Raw genomic sequence first — 26846 nt, 5'->3', positions numbered from 1 at the left:
GATTGTTGTGGATACTGTTGCAATGGCAGGTTGATGTTTAGGTGTTGTATCTGCATTTCTGCAAATACTAAGAACACTTCCGGTGCCAAATGAAGCTATTTTTAAGCAGCAAAGCAGAATATGAAAATTTTACTTCATTAACTGTATGCAACAGAAAGTCTGAGGGCACAAGTCGTTATAGACATCCTTTAGGTTTGAGTTGAGTTTGGTTGAGTTGTGGCTGTCTGAGATGCATCAAGATGATACCAGATTACCAGATTCTCAAGACACAACTCTCCTGTCCCCACTTGATGTCAAAATGAGATTAAAGTAAATCAGATCTGCAGTGGAATCTGGTAAACAGTTTAATGAACTTGAACGGTGTGTCTGTGTGTCCCCGTCAGAGGGTTTATGTGCCACTAGTACAAGTACACAGAGATTTGAGAGGGATGGGAATTAAGCTTTTGAAGGGGCACCATAGACTTGTCAGGGTTTTTGACAGGAATGAAAACGAGGTTTTGAGGGATAGAAGTACACTGCATTCAATCGATTGTGGTGTTTAACTACATGCTAATTGTTCAACTGACAAAACATCCTTCCAAAAAACCTTTCAATAGACAAAAATTCGTAAAATTCAGTATGTCGTCCACCCTGACTAAGGTCTATTGCATTTGTTTCTCATTTCATCTATCATCAAATAATTTCATCACTTGTCTTGCCCTCACAGTCAAACTCTCAGTTTTACTCCATTCAGAAATGCAACAATACTCACACTGGACTGTGCTCTGAAGGTTTTAAAGGGTTAATTCACAGAAAAATAAAAATGTAGTCATCATTAACTAAATTCCACACCTGTGCTTTCTTTCTTCTCCAGAACACGAAAGGAGAAATTTTGAAGAATGGCTTTTTTTCATGAAACTCTCTCTCTCTCTCTCTCTCTCTCTATATATATATATATATATATATATATATATATATATATATATATAATTTATTGTTGAGTGAACTAATGTGATAAAGCTAAGATTTCCACCACAAAAGACATGAGACCATTGGTTATGACGATGTTTGAAAGCAAGTGGCCTGTTGGGCTTGAGCATGCAGTGTGTGTGTGAGTAGAGGGAGGGACCATTTCCTTGTGTCTTTGTGGCAGAGTTTCAGTCAGTCTGTGGTTTATAGAGGACCGGAAGGCTTGAATGAAGAAGACGGCTCTTATATTTTTCTCATTGTCCTGGGATTATTTGGGCCAATTTAAACAGACAGAAGGTGAGATTACTCTGGTTTAACACTGATCACAACCGTCCCCCTGCTAGTCCTGTGTTTTCATTGATTGACAGTATAATTCAACTTGGCAACAGTACATTAGTGGAGGACGCTGGAAAAGCTTTTTTGTTTGACACATTAGTTTTAGTTTTTCTTCTTTGTGAGTGTGACATATTAAGATTGCATTAATTTTGATTTGATTTTGTAATTATTCTGTTATTTACATGAATAATTATTTTAAGTGATACAAATGTACTTTTCTGCAAAATTATGTCTTCCTCAGACATTTGGTCATCTGTGTGCTTTATTTCTGACTTTCTCGTGGGTTTGTTTTCCAACATGTAAGAACAATTTTAAGCATTTTTGCATTTTTCAGTCTTGTTAGTTTGCATTTTTCATCTGGCACCATTGCACAGTAAAGGAAATGCTTTTTACATTCTTGCATTTCTAACTTCCTTCAAGTTTTTATTGCCTCTTTATGTTCCTGTATTGCAGGACAAGTTCTGAAACACTTTTGTTTGCTATTCCTGCTCCTTATGGTCAGTTCCCACTTCGTTTTGCGAACTAAATGAGCTGTTCTGTGTTGGTACTTTCCCACAAGGTTTTTATTGATTAGTACAGTACCAAAGTGCAGCCATATTCAAATATACTGTATCAAGTAAGGTTGATTATTATGTTGCTATTTGTAACCATAACTAGTTAAAAGTCGATGTTATGTGTCAAACTTCCATGTACAAACATGAAATGAGTTTAGTGACCAAAGGTCAGACATTAATCCTTTACTAGAACAAAATGGTGCTATTTAACTCCGATGTTGTTCTGATAATGAAGCCATTATCTTTAACTGAGCTCTCTGTATATGTCAGGTCAGACCACAGACTTCTTTTCCCTTTCTATACTTAGCTAGGAATGCCAAAGTTGGCACAAATCTTTGTTTTAGACTCTGGGAATGCGGAACATTTGTACTTTTTCCCATGCTCACATTTTAGCAGCAATTTCTAGTTTACATTCACTGGACCACACGTGGTTTGACATCGACCTGGCTCACTCTTCTACTCATTACAGCTGCAAAACCCAGCGAGACATTTCTAATAGATGTACATGCAGGTGATTTCTCTGTTGTGATGTGGACAGTTTATATTTCATCTCTTTTCCCAGACAGGGGATTATGGGAGGAGGTTGCCATGGTAACCCAGAGGCCAGTTATATAGACTGATCCAGGTCATGCCCTGAGGTTAGCAGCATTATTCACCTGAGAATGCTTTAGATGTTTTGTTATGCAGGTATGCTTATACAAACAAGCTAAGGTAGTTAATTCCAGCAAAATTGCCAAGCTGCTTTTTCTGGTAAATCAACCTTATCTCCAACCACTTCCCATCTTTTATCCGTATATCAGACATCAGCACCAAAATGCTGTTAAAACTATGATACTGATTGCCGGAAATGGCCTTTAAGCACCTTCGACGAAAAAGGTTAAAACCATGGTAATTTGTCTTGTGTAAAATAACGACACCTATAATTGTATAACAGATAGAGCGAGAGTTTCAGAGTTTGGTCTGATTTAAAAAAAGAAATCTTTAACTCTTCTTGTAATAGGTTTAAATTTATTCATCTGTTCAGATGAAGAGAAGCTCTTTGTCTTTGTATCTACCCAGTTTGATGACATTTCTTTACACAGTGTCAATAATTATCATTTTGAGTCCTGTCTGACAGGTTTACAACTAAACCGTGTGAAGTGTTGTCGACTTTTCCAGAACTTTGGCTCATACCGTTTGACAGCATTCTTATTTATGTTAGAATATATCTTCTAAACTTGTAAGTGTTCAAACTATTAATTTTAAAATATTTTTCACATGTAGCATCAGAACATTTCCGGCAGCATTGCAACTTCTTCATTTTGACAACCGGCCCTGATCACACATCAGAAATAGAAAATAGAAAAAGAAAAATTATGAGAAATGTGTTGATGGAAACGAATCTGTGAAAGCACAACAGGCACTTTAATCTGAATTATACTGTATACTAACGGTTTCTGCATGTTTCTTGAAGTGTTCTGATACTTTGTAATATCTTAGTACTATTGTTGTCTTTTCTGTAGTATTTTAATGTAATATTTAATTATTTACAAATGTATTTTTTATTAATTTATTTATTACATTTTATGGCAGCTTGCCTATGCACAACTCACTGTCACAGTGCTTGTGTTGTGGATGGTTGCAAGTTTGCTAGATGTTTGCATAAGACTTTGTGTCATTGAGTAAACAGGCAATAAATAAATACGGACAAACTCACTGGGGATATATTACAAAAACAAATATTTTTCGAAATAAATTCTGATACCAGTAGCTGCGTTTACGTGGACCCTAATAATCCGTTTGTAATCGGAAAATCTGACTAGTAGCAGAGTAAAAAAAATTGTTGAAGTCACGTAACCATGTCATTCAGTATGAATTGGTCAAATCCAATTGAAATATCCTGAAGTGGTGCAGGACAGTCGTTGCTTTAGACTCTCATCTGCAGATAGCTTGTTTTGGGCGCGGGAAGGGGCGTTTGATAAATATAATAGCACGACACAAATCTTTGTGTGCTGGTCGTCTCCTTATTTGGACCCAAATAAAGAAAAGAAGTGATGACAGGGTGATGGTTAGTATGCACCAACAAAGGGAAACTCGGTATATTCGTGCAGTGAGCGCATGTCAACAGAACATCATCTGTTTTGAAGCTTGTGACATATAAACGCGCACATCAGCCCGATCACTTATTTATAGTTCATGTAAACGCTATGTTTGGATTTATCAATCAGAATGATTTCACTCCGGTTGAAACAAAAAAACGTCCATGTAAAGTAAACGTAGCTACTAAAATACAGGCATTTAGAGGCTTTCTCCCCAGCCTTAAAAGAACGCTTGCTTCAATCCTAGCCACAAACTGAGCCAAAACTGAGATGAATGGACCAATCACACATGAAGCTGTTCTTACACCATCACCACCACCATATATTTACTGCCAGCACAACAGTATCATTCATTGTCTGACACGGACAGTCCCATGCAGCCTATTGGCCTAAGATGTTTAGATTGGCCTAAGTGAAGAAAAGGCCTGAGAAAGCCATAGAAAGACTCTCTTTGTGCTCACTAATGCATTAACATCCCCATGCTTTAATTTAACAGGACATGAGCTCTTCATTTGCATGCATGCCTTTGACAAGACGGTTTACAGTAGAAAGCAACACACTTGGATTTCCTGTTCATTGCATCCAAATGGCGATTTCTAAGATGTCAAAAAAAGAGGGCTAATCTTTCAATATAACTGTTAATGTTGTGTGTCCATGAGTATTTTACGTTTATGGACTTTTTGCTGTCCTGACTATGAGTCAACAAGCCATTTTTTTGAGGAATTTTGGAGAGGTTTAACTATGTGCTGCTGCACTCTTTTGATCTAAAGCCCCATTCACACCAATGATGATATAGCTTTAACAATAATAGTTTTACTATACTGATTATATGAGAACAGGGAAGCCCACACTATAATGATAACGACACAAAGGAACAATATTGTCAGAATCACTTTAAGAACAATTTTTTTCTAGCTGATGAACGATATAAACTCGCAATTCTTTGAAAACTTTATAAATTCCACTGAAAGCTATGTGATTGTGATTGCTATGTTGCAATTCTGACATCTTTTCTCAAAATTGTTAGATATAAACTCGCAATTGTGAGAAAAAAAAGTCAGAATTGTGAGATAAAAAGTCGCCATTACCTTTTTTTATGTTTTATTCTGTGGCGGAAACTAGCTTCCATAGTGTGCCCCTAATGATGTTAACGTTGCAATGGCATTATTATCTTGTCTGCAAATTTTATGCATTTGCTTTTATATTTCTTAATGAAAAGTCCTAAGGAAAGTCAGTTAACTCTGCGGCCATATTTGCAATGCCTTCAGGCATGCAATACCAACTTCTACCTACAGTACTTAAATAGAGAAATACTGAAGTTTAAAAAACTGCTTGCCAAATTCACATTTAAATCAGCAAAATCTAACATTAACTTTCCCTTGAATGCCATCAATGCAGCTGCAGTTACGCGATCACTTTACGAATTGGCGATTGGCTATTTTATTAAGAAAGCGGGACTTATTCCACTATATTGCGCGTTTCAGTTTCTTGCATTCTTAGTAATGCTAGTGAACGTCTAGGTATACTGACATTGTTTGAAGTACGCAAAAAGACAAAACTAAACCTTTACTTATTTTCTTCCTTTAGTACACGTTCCTCGTCTTATTATGAAAGATTAATCAGTGCGTGTAATTTAAAAAAATGGTTGCCTTTGTTATATTTAATCATGACAATGTGATAACTTGCTCTTTCTCTATAATGTCTTTCCTTTTCTGTTGATGTCACCACACGGTAGATAAGATGATTAGCTAATGGCATTGCAAACTTGGCCTGGATTCATTTTGGTATATAACACTCACATTTTCTTATTCTTGTTGGATATTCTGCTTCACATGAAAGTACATTACGGAAGCAAAATAAGGTGAATTCTGAAGGAGTATTCACGTTAACTTCATTTCTTAACATCAATGTATTTTATTAAAAAGTAACAACTTGCTCCACTTCTGAAATAACTTTACTTTTTGGATGATATCACCATGTCCTCTTATTTTTAAACCCATTTCCCTAAAAATCTGCCAGAGACCATTTTAAGATCAAGTCATTTTTTCTTAAGCATAAAATCAAGTCCCTCCCAACATTTTATCAGTGTAAAAGTACCTGAATACCATACTTGAGTAAAAGTACAGATACCTTACAGCAATAAATGACTTTTACAAGTTATACAAGTTACAAGTTACCAATTCCAATATGACTTGAATGTCTTAAGTACTGTTAAAATCAGATACTCTTAAGTATTTTACTCATGCTGAATGTAGGCTCAAACATGCACTAGTCCTCAACAACAGAGACATGTCAGTGAAAAACAAGAAACATTGATTTGTGAGGAGAGCAATCACGTTTATTTTCTAAAGTCGAAATTAAACTGAGCAGCTCAAAATTGCAATTAATCCAGGTCGACACAGCAGCCAGTCTCAGTTGAGCTTAAATGCTCAAAAAGGGCATAAGTAAACCAATATCCTTCAAAAGGGTCTTCAATATAACGGATAACATAATGTTAAGTAAATTTAACTAGTCAACGTCTACTTGCACTGGATGTGCTGGTTTTGGCCTCATCACTGATTTCAATCATGTCTTCATCTCATATGAAACACCTGTGATTCAGCAACTACCTGCTAATGCATCACATTTGAGTAAAGTAGCCTTGTTGACAAGTGTGGGTAAGGGCAAAACGCACAATATATAGTACACTCAATGCCCCATAGATGGCGATATCACTTTTTCTGTAGCAGAAAAAAAAACTGCTGCAGAAAAAGTTAGGTGCCATGCAAAATGCTATGAGTAATTGGATCACTTATCACAAAAGTAATGGAGTAAAGAGTGCATATACTTATTCAAAAATGCTGTCAAGTAGAGAGTAACAGTTGCTTATGTCTTTGATACTCACTAAAACTACAAAGTGGCCAAAAAGATACATAAGTATGGTAACTAATTCCATTTACTCAAACACTTTACACCGGAAATATGTCACAATATGAAAGTAAAATGGGTTGCAAAGGCATTTCATGTTGACTTGATGTCGATGTATAAACAGGTATTTGTAGGTATTTGTCTGTTTGTTTGTTTTTTGTGGGGAAAGTACCTGTCTGTACTTTTCTTTAGATTTTGTTTCTTTTTTACTTATTCTTTTCTCAAGAGACTGTGTTAGTGTACTGATGTTTTGGAATGATCGAAGTTGTGCTCGTACAATGTGAGAACCACATGAGAAAAAAATGTTGTTTTACATTTTTTCTATTCCGTCGCGGAAACAACCATCCACAGAAAAAAGATAGTTTTCATGCAGTTATTTTTCCATTTCTAAAACAGATCTGAAATCTTCATGTGCAACATAATTACCCATGTGATTTTTAGAATTTTCTAGGCCATCTGTCATTGTCTACAGATATGTGCGTGCCTTATTTGCCAAAGCTACAGGAAACATTTTTTCAGGAAACATTTCTTGGTTGAGATGAACAAAAAAGCTTCCTCATAGGTTGAATATTGATCATCCAAAAAAATCTGAAGCACTTTGTTTGTTCTGCTATTGACGCAGAGGAACTTGTGGTTATTTTTAGCTTTTTGTTTCAAGTTGAAGTCACTTTTAGTTTCAATGCCACTTTTATAACAGCCCTGACTGATATCAGGAGCACAAAAAACAGACCTCTTACATTTCAGTTCCCCACAGAAGCCTGTATTTTCATGTTCATATTACTCAATTGAAGTCTGCACACAGTATGGCTTTTACAGTATATCAAATAAGCTGCTTTTGAAATAGCTACCATTCCATTTATTTCCATCCTTCTTTTGTCTTCTTCAGCTGTTGGCAGCAGCAGTCCTGATGAGCAAGGTCGTCCAAATGAGAAGTTGAATCGTGGATGCAGATTCAGCAATAAGAGCCAAACTGGAGTAAATGGAAGAGTTTCAGACCGACGGCCACCACTGCATCCCAAACCACAAGGTAGAGAGTTGCGCACAATATGCATACACGCATAAATCCTTCCTCAGTTCCACAGTGTTGTTAACTAATCATGCAAAGCCGTACAAATTTACCAGAAGTACATGCTAAACCACTACACACAAACACATCTTCCCCTTTACAACAGGCTCTGACTACTAAATGTTACCACTAATGGAATTCAAATCAGCATGGCTACTGATTAATGCTGAAATAACAATGAGTAAAGCATCCTCAGAGTTTCCTTGAACCCAAGCTTGATAACGAAGCAGAGTGTGTTTGAAAAGTGTGAATGATTTCCTAGTGAAATGCGTCACAGTTAAACATTTGTGAAGTTCCTTTGGTTTTAAATAAAATACAGACAATCCTAGACTCTAATAATGTCTTTACTCTTCATCTTTACTGAAAAGTGTTCAGAACATTGACTGCATATACGATTGTTGGTTTCAAAATGTTTCAAAGAAGGACATTGGGCCGGAACAGAATTCCTCCTTCATAGATCAGAATTTGTATCGTTCCTCTATTCCCATGTGAAATTAAAGGCAAAAAGTCCACTGACATAAACCTCAAAGACCACACTCACTTAATTAGAGATGTGTGAAATGAGTGGGCACCCACTATTTATATCTGGATGGAGCCTTGAGCTCTGCAGTATCTACACCTCATACGATTAGCTGTGATTTGCTCACCGCAGGTAGAGACGGACTTCCTGGCTTCCAGATGCACTTCATCTCACCTTGCTGAGAATTATCATGTTCCATCGCAACACACTAAAGCTGCACTGCCACCTTGTGGTGATTAAAGTTTCCAGTTTAATAACACTAAACCAAGTGCTTCCTTAAAACAAATCTTCACTGAGGGGTTTAATATGAGAAAATGTTTCATAGAATTTCCATTTGGGCAATTTGTTTTACGTTTCCTGGCATTTTGGGATGCAGTTTGAGGTGTAGTAAAAGCTCAGGGCTGGTTTGCCCTTGGGCAAGACACTTAACATCACGTGATCCTGGGTGCTTATCCCTGTAAGTTCATGCTGCTTATGCCACTCTAGTGACATAGTATGGAGATAGTGGAAACTGATTCCAAGTCAAGTCACCTTTATTTATATAGTACTTTATACAATACAGATTGTTTCAAAGCAGCTTAATTCAGCTTAATTTCATCTATAAAGCAGTTCTGCCAAAAATGATGTCATCGTCCAGCTCAGTTCAGTTCTCATACAACAGCGTCAGTACAGTCAGATCAATAATGTTGAATATTAAGTGTCCCCAACTAAGCAAGCCAGAGGCGACAGTGGCAAGGAACCCAAACTTCATCCGGTTACAGAATGGAGAAAACAAACCTTGAGAGAAACCAGGCTCAGTCGGGAGACCAGTTCTCCTCTAGCCAATGAACGAACACGGTGTCATTATGATTCAGGTGGCATCACAAGTCAGAATTCCGATCAGGATCTGTAGCATTCAAATATTCATTCAGTTCCTTTTGCTTGAAGATCGATTCATCATGCCGGTATGGAGCCGAAGCTGGTCCATGCGGAGGACCTGTCTGTGGTCTCTACTGAGGATCTGTGCCTATGGCTGTCAGGTCGACGAAGCCTTCACAGGGGATTGTCTAGTAGACACGGTCTCTGCTGACATTCAGGGCTGCATTTTGGTCGTGTCTATGTGCAGGTCAACCATCTGATCTGAAAATGGACCGGATCAGGCATGACTACGGTAACCTCGGGATAAGGATGAGACAGGGAGACTAATATTAGCTTAGATGCCATTCTTCTTACGATGTAACAAGTACATCAGGTGTTACAGGAAGTGTTCCCGGTACCAGTTGACCTAATTTATGCAGCATAATTTATACAATTATTTAACTGATTTGAATAATAGAAATTGATAATGTGTTATGTGTATGCCAGGTTAAAGAGATGTCTTTTTTGTCTAGATTTAAACTGACAGAGTGTGTCTGCTTCCCGAACAAGGCTAGGAAGACTATTCCAGAGTTTGGGTACTAAATAGGAAAAGGATCTATCTACTGTTTCCGCTTTCCACTCATGCTGTTTGCTATAGCATGTAAATATAATCTCTGTCCTCTTTGTGATTTTTTGCAGTGCCTCCTAAACCAGCACACCTCCAGAATCCGGTGACGGAAGTCTCCTTTCCTCTGGCTGGAACGTTACTCATCATACCCAGCATGGAGGGGGGAGGTGTAGAAGGAGGAGTAGGGAAGGGCCGAGTGTCCAACCTCATCAGTCGCTTTGAGGTCAACAGGTAAACATGGGATCCATTTCTATTTCTCTTTTCTCTGTTCAAGGATATGTAGATACTGACATTCTCACAAATAAGTTCATTGATCTTGTTTGGTTTCGCAGAGGTTTACATTGAAAGCACTGTAAGTCGCTTTGGATAAACCTGTCTGGCTGATGATCAGTTTTTGACATATTTATAGATTCTGCCCTTAGTGTAGGTTTGAGGTCATGAGTACACTACCATTCAAAAGTTTGGGTCATTTAAGATTTATTTGTATTTTTTTTCTGAAAGAACAAATGTCTCACTAACTGTCTCATTAACACACACATATCTACTTTGACCTTACACAAGAAGATCAAAAAGCAGAAGCTAGTTGTAACTTTAATGCCCAGTGTTCAATTCAGTGACATTTTCTTTTGTTTGATAACTTCAATACGAGAGGTAAGATTCATTTATCAATTTATGTCTAGCCATCTTTTTTCGGGTACAACTACAGTGAAAGTGCTTAAAGCTGCATACTTCATTGTGCAAAGATTTATACTTTTTAATGGCTCATGTCTAACTCTAAATTATTTTTTACTGCCAATAGAGCTGTTCAGTCATTTGTAGGCCAAGCTGGAAGGCTAATTCACCATGGGGTCCCTCTGGAATTTCTAATAGGTTTTTAAGAGTTTAAGGTCTGTGGCTGAAGAGACTTCCACGTGCTATTCTACAACATTAATAGTGGTGTATAGCATGTCTCTTAGTTGTTGAGGACTAGTGCATGTTTGAGCCCACATTCAGTACTAGAAAAATACTCTCAAGTACTGTTAAAAACAGATACTCTAAGGCCTGTATTCACAGACAGGGCTTAGATTAAGCCAGGATTAGGCCTTAGTTCAATTAGGACATTTAAGTAGCTTTTATAAACATGCCTTAAGATGCACTCCAGTAAAGTTTTTTTCCTGAGACAAAACTATTGCAATGACAGTATGCCAGTACACGTGGCTTTCAGTTAAGACAGCTCAAACAAGGCTTGTGAAACCGGGGGTTAGATTTTTACTCAAGTCTTATTGGAATTGGTGACTTTTAACTTGTAATGGAGTCATTTTCACTGTAATGTATCTGTACTTTTACTCAAATATGGTTTTCAGGAACTCTTTACACATTATTTACACTGTCATAGCTCAAACATGAATTTTGAAATCATTGAATTATTTAAACATGTTGAACACTAATTAATGTCTAAACACATAAACTCACATCCTTGTAGTAGTTATGTTGCGTCATATGTTTTAAAAGCATACAACAGTTTCCAAAATCACATTAGGGACAACTATGTGTAAATTTTCTATAGCAAAACAACTGTGAAAATCTAATTTCCAAGGAAACGCGTGGTCCCATTGTACCAAATATATGTAGTTAGTTGGGAAGTTTTTTTATTATATATTTACAGACGCATTTGATTTGAATTCTATAATTCCATGTTGAATTTTATATTAACACCAAGTTCGAGTTGCACTATTCATAGTGATCTTTGATCTGTACGTTGCATAAACAGCCTACATTTAGGCTGTATTATTGGCAGACGAATTGTTTATTGTGATTTATTATTAATACATTTAATTATTTAATAAACATTGGTTTCTTCTATCATATTCTTCTATCTTTCGCTGCTGTTTTATGAAATGTATAAGCACTTGAAGCAGTGTATTATAAATTCAGTGTAATGCATCTGCTTTACTGCTGTAATATTCACTGCAGTCATCTGCTATAAGTCTGTAGCTCAGCATTGGTGTCAGGTCACTGAGCTCATATGAAACCACATGGTCACCGTAACAAAATGGACTGAACATTAACCCCAGTTCCGCACAAATAATTCCCTGCGAGCCCTTATCCTGTTTGCCTGCCTTTCTAGTGCATTGTTTTGTGTGTGGGTCAGAATCTGTGCAGGAATTCATCCTGTAAGCTCTGAAGCAAAGTGAGAGAGCAAGGGTTGATGGAGTAAAACGGGGTCTGAAATTTCTGCAGCTGTTTGGCCTGGTCCAACACGTACTTATGAATGCAGAACGAAGAGCCATGACCCCAGACAACTGCAGTGGGTTGGTTTACAACCTCATGGGAAAAAACAATGAAATCCATACTACCCTACTTGTGTGGCTTCATATGATAGCATCAATTTTGCTTAGGATGTAACTACATTTTCCCATACCAGATTAATAAGACTACGATTTTGTTAGCCATCCACAGGTCTGAAATGTTTTGAGTGAAACACAGATTAATATATGCTATCTAACATATTGTTCAGTCTCAGCATTCCAGAGCTCAACGGTATATTAATAGCCATCGGTAATCTGGAGTGTTAACTGTGGTGCTCCGTACACTCAGATCCACATCTCTGTTCTCTATCTCACAGGAAATGCTATCTGATCTAGAGGGCAGGTGGGCCATAGACAGGGAAACAGCTGGAGGTGCAGGATATCTGTGTGTGTGTGTGCTTGTGTGCATGTACCACAAAGCCTTATGTTGTGGCTTTATTTTTTTCGGTTTATGCTTGCTCACATGAAGTTATGGATGTATCACGTTTTTACGGTTGACTTGTGTGGAGTTCTGATTATTATTAGGGATGCACAATATATCAGTGACCATATCGTCCAAAATGATCATATCTTTATATCAGTATTGGTCTGATTAGGATGATATTAGAAGCAAATGATAACAGTTATTGGCCATAACAAAAATAAGTACTATCGTTATTGTCACAATTCTATATCGTGCATCCCTATTTATTATTCATCAGTCAAGTAAATAATTTGTATTATGCCGCTCTCTGGAATACTTGATAATGATTGGGCTATCACTAAATGTGAGATGTTGCAATGAGGCATTTGTGGAGATGCGATGCTAAGATGTTGTTGTTGTTGTTGTTGTTGTTGTTGTTGTTGTTGTTGTTGTTGTTGATGAAACAGAGTCTCAGCTTTCTATATGGTAATTGTTTACTTATTTCTTTACTGCTGAAATTAAACAATAAATGCGGTTGAAACTTGTTAATGTGGTGTATACCAATTGGGTTATTAAAATATTTGCATATCTCATATTTTTAAGCGAAATCAATAACTGGTCAAAACTAAATAATTACATGAATAGAAAGCTGAGACTTTGTGAATGAAATTTCTCTGGTCAGAGTGACTCAATTCGATGGAGCAGATCTTCTCATGTTTCTCATCACGTAAAATAATTTCAGCTTGAATCAATATTTGATGTCCATTTTATTTATTTATTTATTAAGTAGCCATGTGGAATCATATACAGTCAGCTGTTCATTACCACAAAATAATTCATAATTCAATCCCCTTCAGGGTGATAAAAGCATGACTAGTCTCTCTGGATGCACTGTATATGATCTCTTACATATTTTATGGTTTGCTTCCACTTGTTCCTGAAAGCATTTTTTTGTTCAAAAGAGAAAGACCATCTCACTCTCTTGAGTGTGTAAACGTGTGTGCTCGCTTGCATGTTGGCATGTATTCTGAAGTAGGCCAGCCGCGTCTCATGGGACGCTCTGCAGCCGAGTTCTATACCTCTCCTCACCCTCCCTGTTCCTCCCATCCTCCTATCCTCTTTTCCTCCACTCCTCCCATGACTCGCACATTCCCACGACGTCCCCTGCAACACACAATGTCTGCATGACAGACTGAACTCTTGTTCAACGCTTAATATTTAACATCACGCTCTCAAGCACAACACATCCTTCTTCTCTGCATCTTTCTATTTCAGTCATTTTTTTGCCAACACTGTTCGTCATAAAAGTTTGTTGGCGAGTACAGGCGAGTTATCTGACCCTAAAGAAGGTGACCTTCCTTTACTCTGTCTGTCTCTCTCTCTCTCTCTCTCTCTCTCTCTGTCACACACACAGTCACACAGACAGTCGGAGGGAGGGCGCTCCTCTGAAGCAGGTCAGCAGATCTCCTAACTCCAGCCCGCCTCATACGAACTACCAGAGACCAACCGAGCAGCCCACAGACTCCGGCCCCGTCGTGAACAGCCCACGACATGCTCTCAAACCCCCCAATGGGGTTCTAAAACAAATGAACAGAGATGGAGACATGGATGGAGTTACGCACGACACAGTTCCGGTCGTGAGGATAGAAACGCAGGGACTGCTGAACGGAGATGCCACCAATATGGCTAAGAGGGCAATTATGGACGAGGACTGTGTAGATCTGTCTCATGCTCACATAGACCAGGCCGAAGAGCCAGAGAGGAAAGCACCTGAGCAGCCGGACGTGGTGATGAACAGCATCCCTGAGCAGAAGGTAAGAGATTTTTGTTACTTGAGAGGATTGGTGAGGCATACTTTGTCATAATACTGCAGAGATCAGCTCAGATGTTGTCAGTTTGTGTGAGCGTGTTTATGGAGTCGGTATTGACAGTCACACTGAAAGTTATTTGACACCTCAGGCCCGGCTGAGCAATGTGCTGCCTCATCTGCTAGATTTATATGCTGACGTTTACATGAGTCTGTTTTTTTAGGGGGGTTTTACCTTTAGTCTGTCAGGCCTTCATTTCCTCTGAAGAAAACATTGCAGATGGATTAACGCTTTCAGGGTTCTTTTTCTATCTTATTGCTTTTAACTACAGTTGCTATATATTACCAATTTTAATGAAAACAATTAAATAATAATTATATATATATATGTTTGTGCGCAGAAAACTTCTCGAAAACGTCATTCCTTCCTGTAATAATGTAGGTAACAACTCGGAACACACGAGACACACTTGGATGTAATGTTTCTTAAGGTCTAAAAAAAAAAAAAAAGTTTATGCTTAAATGCTTAATCATGTAGTTAATAAATTAAGTGATATATATATATATATATAATTGGACTGGATAGTGAGTGTAAAGCAGCCATCATGAAGTTGGGTTAAGAGAATGTCCAGCACTTACATCTGGAATAAGAATAAACTCAAATGGACCGCTTCAGACGTTGTTTAACATTTTAATTTTAGGTCACCCAAATAACACAAATGTAAGTAAAGAAATTATTTATAGTTTTAAATATTTTAATATCAATTAAAATATTAATTATATATTTTTTATATTTTGTTATTAATATTATTTGTGTAACATTTTTGGTCACTGCATAATTCACTTCCATTTTTATTATTTCATAGTTTTAATTATTCTAATATTAATTAATAACAATTGGTATTTGTATATATATATATATATATATATATAATGTATGTTTTATTATTATTCATATTTTTGGTTACTATATAATTCACATACTTCCACATACATTTTGTAGTTTCAATTATTATAATAGTAATTTAAAAAAATAATTAGAATGTTTTATTGTTTTATGTATTTTATCAATAAAATAAAATGTTCTTTAATAAAATGTAAGACCAGTTTTCTGTGAATGCAAACATCTGTGAAGCCTTAAGAACACAGACCTTCCATCTTCTGTCCATGCCAGAACCTCTTTCATTGGCTTTACTTGTTTCCTCTTATCCATCCTTTCATTTCCGGTCCTCTGAGGTACGTTTCAACAATACGCTTCTTTTGAATTGCAGTCAATTGTGCCAAAAGCTGGATATATTGGAAGTTAGTTGGTTTCTTTCATCGGCTAATGGTGCAGGGTGTCCGAAACAGTTCAAACGTTATTTATGTGAGCTGAGGTTGTAGATTCTGATAAGAAAAGATAGGCTATGTGTCTTCAGAGTGCTGAAAGGCAGATACTAGAACTGTTTGTGGTCAGGGTGCATCAGGAAGTTCCTTTAACAGACCTCAGTGTGTACAGTGTGTGTGCATGCCAGTGGATGTTCATTCGTGTATGGGTGTGATAGCGAGAAAGAGGGGAATAAATGTTACGGTGAGGTGAGGAATGTAGGTGGAGTGGGAGGCAACTTCTGAATTGGCTTTGCCCTTGACCTTTATGTTCTGAGTTCTGTTTCCCTTCAGCCATGTGAGCTGCTGTGCTGAGCTGGGTGTCACAACAAAGCATTTCTGCAGTGTTAGTTCCCTCTCAGCAAAGTCCAACCAAAATCTCTTGTATAATTTAAGTTAAAATGAGCTCAAAGTTCAGAACTTTAGACGATCTGAATAATTTATAGTGCTTCAAGAAGAGTTGGAAAAGTTTGAAATCTAACTTGTGTAAAATGTGAAGAACAAACAACAACTTTTGATAGTGAATAAAGGTCATGTTCCAACCCCAAATCTAATTTTAAAAAAAGAGTATATTTTGCTAAAAGACTAATATATATTTTTTAAATTGTGACATTATTTTCATTAGTATATAAATAATACTAGTATTTGTTGTACTGCTATTAATTATGTCCTTTTTTTTAATTAAAGAAATTATGAGTAGTACAGTTATGTGAATCTAGTGCGAATCACCATTTATAATAGTAAGAAGTATAACAAACTCAAAAGTAAAGTATATGGACACTTTACAATAATGGGAATTGGGGGAAAGAGCAGATTTGGGGGAAAGAAAGATTTGCACTATTCAAACAGCTTGATATTTATAATTATATTTTATGCCCAATATAATTGCTTTTGTGTGTGTGTGTGTGTGTGTGTGTGTGTGTGTGTGTGTGTGTGTGTGTGTGTGTGTGTGTGTGTGTGTGTGTGTGTGTGTGTGTGTGTGTGTGTGTGTGTGTGTGTGTGTGTGTGTGTGTGTGTGTGTGTGTGTGTGTGTGTGTGTGTGTGTGTGTGTTTTGGTGTGTGTGTGTGTATTAAATTTGATTATATTTGTGAGATTCACCCTCAAAGATCTTTAACACCAACATTGGCATGAATCACATCAAAGAAAGATATAAAGAGATGAAAACTGATTTCATTTGCATCTGATACAACATTCAAGTTAATATATCTTCTTTTGTTTAGGAAACCAATGAGCAGAAGCTCTACAAGATAGCAAATGAACTTCTGCAGACTGAGAAGGCCTATGTTACACGACTTAACTTATTAGATAAGGTAAGTGCTCATTTAGTTTCTTTCATGAGGGCATGCAATATATATTTTTTGGTAGACTGAACTCTTATAAGTGGGAAACCAGGAGCATTGCTTTCCAATATGGCCATATGAACATGTTAAAGATAGTAGTAAGCACACAGATCATACATCACCTAACTCTGGCCCTGCTGTGCAGGTGTTTTATGCCAAGCTGATAGAAGAGGCAAGAAAAGACACATTCCCCGTGGATGTGGTGATGAAAATCTTTTCCAACATCTCTTCCATTAATGCCTTCCACAGCCAGTTCCTTCTGCCTGACTTGGAAAAACGCATGGGAGAATGGTAAGACATTCACACTCTCACTTTGTGGACATTGGTTTTGTTTTAACTGGAAGAATATGGTCTTAATGCTCTGAGACTTTTCTACCAGGACGTCAACACCTCGCATTGGGGACATCCTACAGAAGCTCACTCCCTTCCTGAAGATGTACGCCGAGTATGTGAGGAACTTTGACCATGCCATGGATCTGGTGAAGCAATGGACAGAGCGATCACCTCCATTTAAAGCTATCATTCTGGAAATCCAGGTGATCACTGATGCATGTATTAAACGTGTCTTTTTTTTTTCAATAACCAGAGAGCCAATGACTACTGGAATGCCAATAGAATTAAATCATATAATACAATTTAATATTAAATGAGAAATTCAGTGTTATTCAGTGTAATTAAATGTTGAAATTAAGTTAATTTATTGTACAAAATGTATAGTAAAAAAAAAATATATATTTATTGATAAGTTCAGGATGTTGGTAGATTTCATACCTGATATAAAAGAGAACTACCACCAATAATTAAAAAATAGACAAAAGGGGCTTTTACAGCGGAGGAATGTTTTCATAGTTCCTATAACTATTGGTGGAAGTACCCGCTTTTTCGCACCACAGGAACTAGGAACGATTTTAGTTATAGGAATTAGCTCCTACTTCAGAGTAGGGCTCTAACCCAGCACAATAGGAACTACCAGTGACATAAATGTAGGTTGATTAGCCGAATGCATGCCATACGAAACACTGTGTGTTTAAACGGCTTTTTTTTAAAAAGGCGGGTTCCAGTTTACATTTACTTACTCCACTAACATTGGAAACAGCGATAGATGGACTGACGCCAAAGTCCAGCCACTTCTCAACATTTACGCTATGGAGTTGTTGACGTTGTTGAATGCCGTTTTTAATGATGTCACTGACGGCCAGCTTACGTTAGAGTTCCTACTGGCGTTGTGACTGCAACCAGGAAAATGGCCCTAGGAAAACATTTAGTTTTTGGGGGACCGCCCTGGCGGTCCTATAACTACCCAGTGTGAAAGCCCCTAAATTGTGGCTGGTTTAATTGGCCAGGGCTGCGTTTCTCAAAAGCATTGTGAGCTGAGTTGATCATAGAGACCATTGGTGCCATTGGTTCTGTACGATCTACTTAGGCTTACGATACTTTTGAGAAAATCAGTCCTGGCCGTTGTCTTTACTCTGTCTCGATATATCTGTACCTTTTTGCCTTCTTTAGTGTTTGTAGATTCATGTGTGCATGTTTGTGTGTTTAGAGTCAAGAAGTGTGTGGCAGTCTGACGCTGCAGAATCACATGTTGGAGCCTGTTCAGAGAGTGCCACGATACGAGATGCTGCTCAAAGACTATCTGAAGAAACTTCCACAGGATCACATAGACCGGCGGGATGCTGAAAGTGAGTTCAGGAGTGAACAGGTTCCTAAGACAGTCATTAAACGTGACCTTTCTTAAAATATGAAATCTTTGTCTTTGCAGAGTCTTTAGAGATTATTTCCATGGCTGCCACGCATTCCAACACTGCCATTAAGAAAACAGTGAGTGTTTTTCCTCTGCTGTACAACTGAATCTCTAGATTATCTTTCATTAGCTATGCTTAGATCCACCCATTTTTATGTGCAGTTTGGTATTTTGCATAAAAAAAATTAACCTTGGATGGAAACGGCAAGATTTGCATTCATTTAAAAAATCTGCATTAAAAAAACGTATGCGCTCAATTGAGGCGTATACTATTTTTTATCCAATAAGAAAACTTGCGCATAAACTATGATGATGAAATTCTGAAATGCCTTAGCCAAATCTGTTGTCAAAGTGGTTCAGTATAATTACCTCTCAGAACTGTCCTACACGATTGTTTTCCCAAACACACTAAAAAAAACCTAAAAAAGTAATTAATTACTAGACACTGATTATATTTTCCATAGAGTAATTAGTAACAAGTAAAGAAATACTTTTTAAACAGAGTAATTAGTGTAGTAATCTAATTACTTTTTTAAATCCTTGACCAGTTGAACAGGATAGACATAAAACTGCTCTTTTAATTATTTTAAATAAATAATATAAAATAGAATTATTATTAAACTTAATTATTTTTTCAAACATAAATTATTCTTAAACTGACCAAAGTATTTAAAGGGAGAAGGTTACATTAAAAACATACATTTTAACATTAGACGTAAAATTTTGATGTTAAATCCACTATTGTTTTATATAGAATGTTTCTAGTCTATACAGTTATTTTCAATAACATCTCCAAATATATTTTTTAAAGTGTTTTGACACTTCAAATCAAGCTAAAAAGCTGTATTTTTAAAATTAGTGCAGCCAATGCTCATTAAAAATAAAAATGTGCTTTTCTCTTTAAATTGAAAGGCAAGACCACTTAAGATTTTTTTTTTCTTAATGTTTCTGTTTTTGGTATTTCTCTTTATCTCTTAGGAAAACCTTAAGAAATTGTTAGAAATTTATGAGATGTTGGGAGAAGAAGAGGACATCGTGAACCCCTCGAATGAGTTAATAAAGGAGGGTCATATTCTGAAACTGGCAGCCAGAAATACTTCAGCCATGGACAGATATCTCTTCCTGGTGAGGACAACTAATTATTGTTCATGTAATTTCAGTCATTGATGAGTTACTATGAATATTTAGCTTTAAATAAAACCATTTTAATTAGCATTTGCCAATTCATTTTCTTAAATATCTACCAACTTTCCTACAGTTCAACAACATGCTTCTGTACTGCGTTCCTAAGTTCAGCTTGGTGGGACAGAAGTTTACAGTGCGCACACGTATTGGCATTGAAGGTATGAAGGTGATGGAGACGTTCAATGAGGATTATCCTCACACCTTTCAGGTTTCCGGAAAGGAACGTACACTGGAGCTGCAGGCCAGGTACAGACCGTACCATCTGTGCTTACCACCTTTCTAGAAGTGCTGGCATTTATAATGCATACAGAATATTATTTTGTTTTTAATGGTGTTGTTGCCTCATTACAGCTCTGAACAGGATAAAAAAAGCTGGATAAAGGTAAGAATTTAATATTCACTTGTTTTATATTCCATGAATATTACATTGTCATTAGATGTCCATTTTCAAAATTGACTTCCTCTGATTTAGGCATTCCAGGAAACGATACACATCTCCCTCCAGAAAAATGAGACCTTTAAGTCAGCATGCAAAGATGTGGAGGAAACAACGGTCAGTATTTATTCTCAGAAGTGTAAAATTCACCTGGACTACATAACACAAGATACCGAATGCTCTCTGTTATTGTAAGGGAATATTTATACATTTACATAACAGAAATGGTTTTGCCATGCATTGACTTTTTTTGTAATATTGATATTATTTAAAATAATGATTAAATTACACACTTGAACAATAATTTAAATAACTGAATATTTGTAATTAAGATAATAATTTATTCAAAACGGTTTAATCAATAATTAAAGTCTTAATGAAACAGAAGTGGAGGCAGATGAACACAGTCCTGAAAACATCACCCGGAAAAAAGTCATTTCACCAGAAGCAATGATCAAAATGAGATCTATAAAATGCATTTATAAAATCCTGTATATAGGCCGATTTTCATTTGATGTCAACTTTAAAATCAATCTATTAAACTATTTAAATGAATTATTTAAATTGTTTAATTTTGCCTTTGTATCATGTCTCCACTTTAGACATGAGTACTATATGAATGATAATGCTTATTTATTAGATGTTAGATGTTTCAATCTTATTGTTCAGGGTAGGGTCTATAGGTGGGTCCACAACGCACGTACACTCTGCTTATTACACAAACATGCCAAATATTAAACATAAAAGGATTACAATGTAAAAGATTATTATAGTGTACATAAAGATATGGTGGAATCCAGGTTGTCCCGTAGATGGTCTGCTCGCGTGCTTTAACCTCGCGCTGGAGCAGATCCGTTTGCGCTCTGGAGAAGCGTTCAGTCTTTCTGTTTGCAAATTCCGCCATGGCTTTTAAAGTGAATGGGAGATTAGACTCTGATTGGTTTATAGCACGTTAAGCCCAAAACACACCCATTAGTCATTAAGAGAATAGGTACAACCCTTTTAGACCATGCGCCGCGCGCACCGACCATTTTTCCCGCCGTTAAACTAGCAAAAGTGGATTCAGACACGCCCTAAGTGCACTTGTGCCATGCGCTTAGATTGTTTATACATCTCATGTCTATATTTCTTTGTAGGAACTTAAGATATCGGAGCTGGGTAAAAGAGCTCCTCGCTGGATCCGAGACAACGAGGTGACCATGTGCATGAAGTGCAAAGAGGCTTTTTATGCTCTCACACGCAGGAGACATCACTGTCGGGCCTGTGGATACGTAAGCGGCAGCAAACTAAAAACATTTGGTGTTTTTACAGTTTTGAAGTGTAGTACATGAGCTGAAATGTCGATTTCATTCAGGTGGTCTGCTCGAAGTGCTCAGACTACAAAGCCCCTCTGGAATATGATGGGAATAAGATGAACAAGGTGTGCAAAGACTGTTACTGCATCGTGACAGGCCATATAGAGAGTGAGGAGAGGGAGGGCAAGAAGAAGGGAATTCTTGAGGTGAGTTCAGAATCGCATATGGTGAGCTGCATTCTTTAATGTATCAATTACCACACACTGTACTGTCAGAAAAAGGACTTCATATAACCTTTATATATACAGTTACGGAAGAAAATACGACGTGCACGAACGGTTGTGATGGATTCGGTAGCGGTAAGATCGGTCGGTAACACTTTATAATAACCTGCAGCAGTAATCCATCATTAACATTCAGTAATGCTTAACAGATCAGCTGATGTATATCTTCATATGTCCAAGTTTCATTTCTAACTAATTTACATGAACTAATGATCTGTTTAGCATCATGTAATGCAATAATGTTAATATTATTATTGGACTTATTATAAAGTGTTGCCACTGGTATAGTGATGTTTTAATGTTCTGGTTTTGTGACGATTAAGAAGAGGGACCAAAGCTGATTAAGCTAATCATTTTAAAACACATTTGTGAAGTAGTGGTTTTGCTTGTCCCCTTTTCTAAATTATCACTTTGTGCATCATGGGAGCAAACTGACACTTTATCTTAAATGCTGTAAAACTGAAACTTACACTTTTCTTTGGCTTTCTTTTTGTTTTGCTTGCTTTCTGTGAATCTCTCAAATCCTGTTAAGAACATGATTTCACCTCAAGATCACAATAAAAAGTATTTTTGCATTTACTTTAAGTAAACAAAGCTGTATTCTCATGACAATTAAACCCATTTCCACACCTTTAATTACTGTTATGCGTCCAGATATTTTGATGTTTAGTTTGTTTTTATTTTTTATTTGTCATGAAGAATTTTCATACTTCATACTGTTCATACTTCATCACATGGGCGCTGAATAGGGTGACCAGACGTCCCGAAAAATTCGGGACAGACCTGAAATCTAAGCTGTTGTCCCGAATCCTGAATCCGGCCCTAATTGTCCCGAAAATTATACTAAAGCAAAATCTTGCGTAGTTATTGTCTGATAAAACATTAAAAAACTATCCGTGGAGGTTGAGTCGTCCTGCAGCCAGCCCCCGCCGCCTGCTCATTGGCTGCAGCATCTTTTTTGTTTCTTTTTTTGAAGTTCTACAAATACACCTTAGCCGCGAATTTAGATATGCATTGACAAGCTAATTTTCTTTAATTCGTTTCGTTGACATGGCTGGTGTACCGGAACCCCAATATGCCGCTTTTTTGTGGCAGAGTAAAGACTAATGGCAGACTTGATCTGTGAATAAAAATATGTTTGGTTCAGGTTTGAAATTCATTATCTTTTATTATACGCTATGTAGTCTAATATCATAGAATCCATTTAATTTGTATCTAAATACGGAAATTGTAAATGAATTACAGAAACTGACCAAAAATAAGTTTTATATAATTATATAACCATTATATAATTGATTTTTTTTTAAATACATAATTGTTTATGAAACCATGCAGGCTTTGTTAAATTCATTGATCTCATACAAGAGTGATGAAACATACAGTGCTAAACTTCTCTTCGTCTCCCTCACAGATTGAAGCTGCTCAGTTTTCAGGCAGCAGTATCATGTGTGGCTTCCTACAGTACTGTGAGAAGAACAAGCCCTGGCAGAAAGTCTGGTGTGTCATTCCTCAGAAAGAAGCTTTAGTTCTCTACTTGTACGGAGCACCTCAGGTCAGTGCGCTTGTATCTTCCTGAACCGTGCTATTTCTGTTCCTGTACATCACTTCCCTTTACTAAACAAAGATGCAACTGTCCTCACAGGATGTCAAGGCCCAGTCCACAATTCCTCTGCTCGGCTACCAGGTGGAGGACAGCCCGAGACCCGCCGACCCTCCCACAAGCTTCAGACTATCTCAGTCTAAATCAGTCCACAGCTTTTTCGCAGAAAGCGAGGAACTGAAACAGCGCTGGCTCAAAGTGATCCGTATGGCGGTGACGGGAGAGGAACCAGAATCGCCTGAAGAAAGCCTTTTTACGGAAATCACCCAAGAACCAAGCTCTAATGGTGTCTGAGCAAAGAGAGCAAACTTTACTCAAAGACTTTTCTACTGGTGTGGCGATGCAATTAGTAAAAAAAAAAGTGTTGACGCTCCTCCTTGTGTTGCACAGACTTGCTGCGTCATTACTATTGGATGGTCTGAGCTACAGCATTTGTCTAGTTGTCCTAAAGTTCCAGTTGGATTTGAACACATCCAGGATATGGTCATGGACATTAGCTTGACCCTTACTGGATTTGAAGTTCATGCAAATAGAGCACATGTGAAGAGTACAAGAGTACTATTCTACCATCTTACTACAGATGATGCACTGTTTCAAGTCGAATGTAAATATTGTACAACAATTGGACAAAATATTGAACATTTACATGGATGTATATTGAAGCAAACATCCAGATTTGTGGATGCCATTGTAAAAGGACACAAGCCCTTTTCAAAAAGTCAAGACTGCAATCTACTGCGACTATAAATTGCATACAGTTGCAGAACGCTCTGAATGCAATAGACACTCCTTCTGTAGGCTATGGCCATCGTTACTTTGCCAAAACATGTGTTGACATCTTTGTTGATTCTATGGTTGCAGCGGTATACTAGTTTCACGATATTAAATTAGTAAATATAGAAAAAGTACGGTAATTGTCCAATGTATGGTAATGAAAAAATGTAACGGTAACCGCACTGAGAATCTGCGCACGCGACCCACATCTAACGTTATAGCCTAACGTTACTGAGGAAAAAAATTGTTAGACTGCATAAAACTTCACTAAAGCAAATGTGTAGCGCGCCTCCAATCTAATAAGTATACCTTGTTACTTTTGATAAGAAACAAAGTATCAGGTTTAATATTCGGTGAATTTTACCGCGAAATTCAAACAAAAAAACAGTAGCGGCTCTCTTTATGACAAATCGCTGTAGTTTCAGTTTAAGCGGGAGCGCGCAGTGAACGTGAAACGATCTCAGCCACAGCGCGAAATAAATGAGAACGTCAGAACAGAAGGTATGTTGAAAGATCCAAAACAACTTGTTGAAATGTAACGTTATCTGCTGTCATTTAATCGTCTAATCAGGGCTTTAACCACGGAAAGACGTCAATAAAACATGTCAGGAAACCTAATTTACCTCAGGAAAGTAGGCTAATATCCATAGCTCGATAGAGAAAGATCTCAAGATCTCGCATTTAATTAACCTGTTAATTTATGTGTGTGTGTGTGTGTGTGTGAGTGTGAATAATTGTCATTAAGACAAGTTTGTATGAAAACTACCTTATGTGCAATTTAAATCTTTGTAAAAAAAAAACGTTTTGTTTGTGTCGAATTTGAAGTAACGTTAGGCTAAGGTTAGCCTAATGAATTCAGTAAGTTAACGTTAGATTGGTCTCGGTTGTTTATTTTACCCTTTTAATATTATAGTAATGTTCCAAATGAGGCATTAATTGTGAGATTTTTTTTTTCTTTAAGAAAAACTGATGTGTAGCTGTGATATTTTCGAATTAATAAATAAGGAAACAAATGAGAATACCATGAAACCTAATATTTCATGGTTATCATACCGTGAAAATCTTCTCATACCGTTGCAACCTCAACCAATTCCTGACCATTAGCAGTAACGTTAGTTCCAGGACCAACAAGGATGCCTATTAAGCTTGTCTGGTATGTTATCAAAAGAGCTTCATATTCACCTTGATTTGCAGTGCAGCACATCAGATATGAAAGACTCATAAACCTGCTGTCTGTACCTCTATCAAACAGACGCTTGGATTGGTTCCTGAAGAACAACAACAAAGACAATGTGAATAATGTTTCACCCACCATAAGCTGTTTCACTTTTCCTCATTTAAAAGCTCAATCGAATCAAACATGAACAGAATAATAGCTTTGATGTCAGGAGCTCAGCAATCAACCTCAGACATTGAATTATCAGAGATGGACAGTGTGCGATTCATCAGATTCAACTCGCTAAACAATAGATTTAGTATTGACATGAAATAACTGGTTGTAAATCAAATCTGTATAGAAGTTTCTGTAATATACATTTTATTCGTAGGCAGTCAGCCGACCAATAGGGAAGGTTGTGAGGATGAGTTTTTGTTCTGTATGATGCCTCTACTGTGGGAAGCACAATCAGATTTAGTAGGCCGCTGGAGCAGGAAGACACGTCATGTATATGTTCTTTAAATACTACAATTATAATGTTATTTAAAAATAATTTATAAGAGAAATGCATGATTTTACATAGCAGAAAATTTAATTTTTATTCCCTCAGTTCAGTTTGGACCTTTAATTCATCCCTTTGTACTGAAGTATGACTTTCATCACATCAGCATTGTGAGATACAGACCTTTCACACTAATTAATCTTAAGCTAAATTTTTATTTATAAAAAAAAAAGTTTCATGTTTCTGGGAAACGGCAATGTTGTAATAACATTGAACATGATTTAAGATACCCGACTTTAAACATATTTTTTCCTTTGCAACCAGTTGTTGATTCCACAGTCCATGTTTTTTGAATAGGATGTGCCTGACATTTATAATGTAGTCATGAACACTTTTATAGACGAACTAGGGTGGAATCTTGAATATGTGCATTTCTGTATTAAAACATGGACGTGTGCTTATTGTTGTCATTTGAAACAATCCTTACCATGTGATCTGAATGTAGCCAGCAGGTATTATCACTCCCTGAATCCTTTCTGCTGTAAAGCTCTCAAAGCCAAGACAGAGCCCATTTTAAACATACAAAATAAACTGAAAATTATGCACTTTTCTGTCTTCTATAAAGTACCTTATTAAATTAAACAAGATTATTCTGCAATGGTTTTGTGCCTCAGCTATTCATTATGCAAATCATAAGAAACATGAATTAAGTGCTTAATCTGCTCAAGCAACTGTACATCATACTGACTTTCTCTTTGTCACATCTTGCCAAGAAAAATCACAGAAACAAAC

The 26846-nt window shown here is 36.9% G+C and overlaps 1 protein-coding gene across 9 annotated transcripts in view; it reads left to right on the top strand.

Annotated features, from left to right (window-relative positions):
* fgd4a (FYVE, RhoGEF and PH domain containing 4a) overlaps positions 1–26712 on the top strand; it is a 74294-nt gene extending 47582 nt beyond the window's left edge. For 3 of the 9 annotated variants that reach the window (XM_077193597.1, XM_077193603.1, XM_077193598.1), the window contains exons 3-18: positions 7710–7850; positions 9946–10105; positions 13980–14379; positions 16959–17048; positions 17224–17369; positions 17458–17614; positions 18622–18760; positions 18841–18899; positions 19801–19947; positions 20081–20253; positions 20359–20389; positions 20480–20560; positions 21580–21714; positions 21798–21944; positions 23434–23574; positions 23665–26712. In XM_077193597.1, coding sequence (XP_077049712.1) covers positions 7710–7850; positions 9946–10105; positions 13980–14379; positions 16959–17048; positions 17224–17369; positions 17458–17614; positions 18622–18760; positions 18841–18899; positions 19801–19947; positions 20081–20253; positions 20359–20389; positions 20480–20560; positions 21580–21714; positions 21798–21944; positions 23434–23574; positions 23665–23916 — 2399 coding nt within the window. In that variant the 3' untranslated portion in view covers positions 23917–26712. The other 6 variants (XM_077193604.1, XM_077193599.1, XR_013186064.1 and 3 more) reach the window with 6 other exon arrangements.
* Positions 26713–26846: the final 134 nt, after the last annotated feature.

Source organism: Siphateles boraxobius, unplaced genomic scaffold (genome assembly GCF_051911475.1).
Source record: "Siphateles boraxobius isolate OS27281-9 unplaced genomic scaffold, OSU_SipBor_1 31, whole genome shotgun sequence".
NCBI classification, from domain to species: domain Eukaryota; kingdom Metazoa; phylum Chordata; class Actinopteri; order Cypriniformes; family Leuciscidae; genus Siphateles; species Siphateles boraxobius.
The sequence above is the reverse complement of the archived record's forward strand: the minus strand, read 5'-3'. Positions and strand labels throughout refer to the sequence as shown.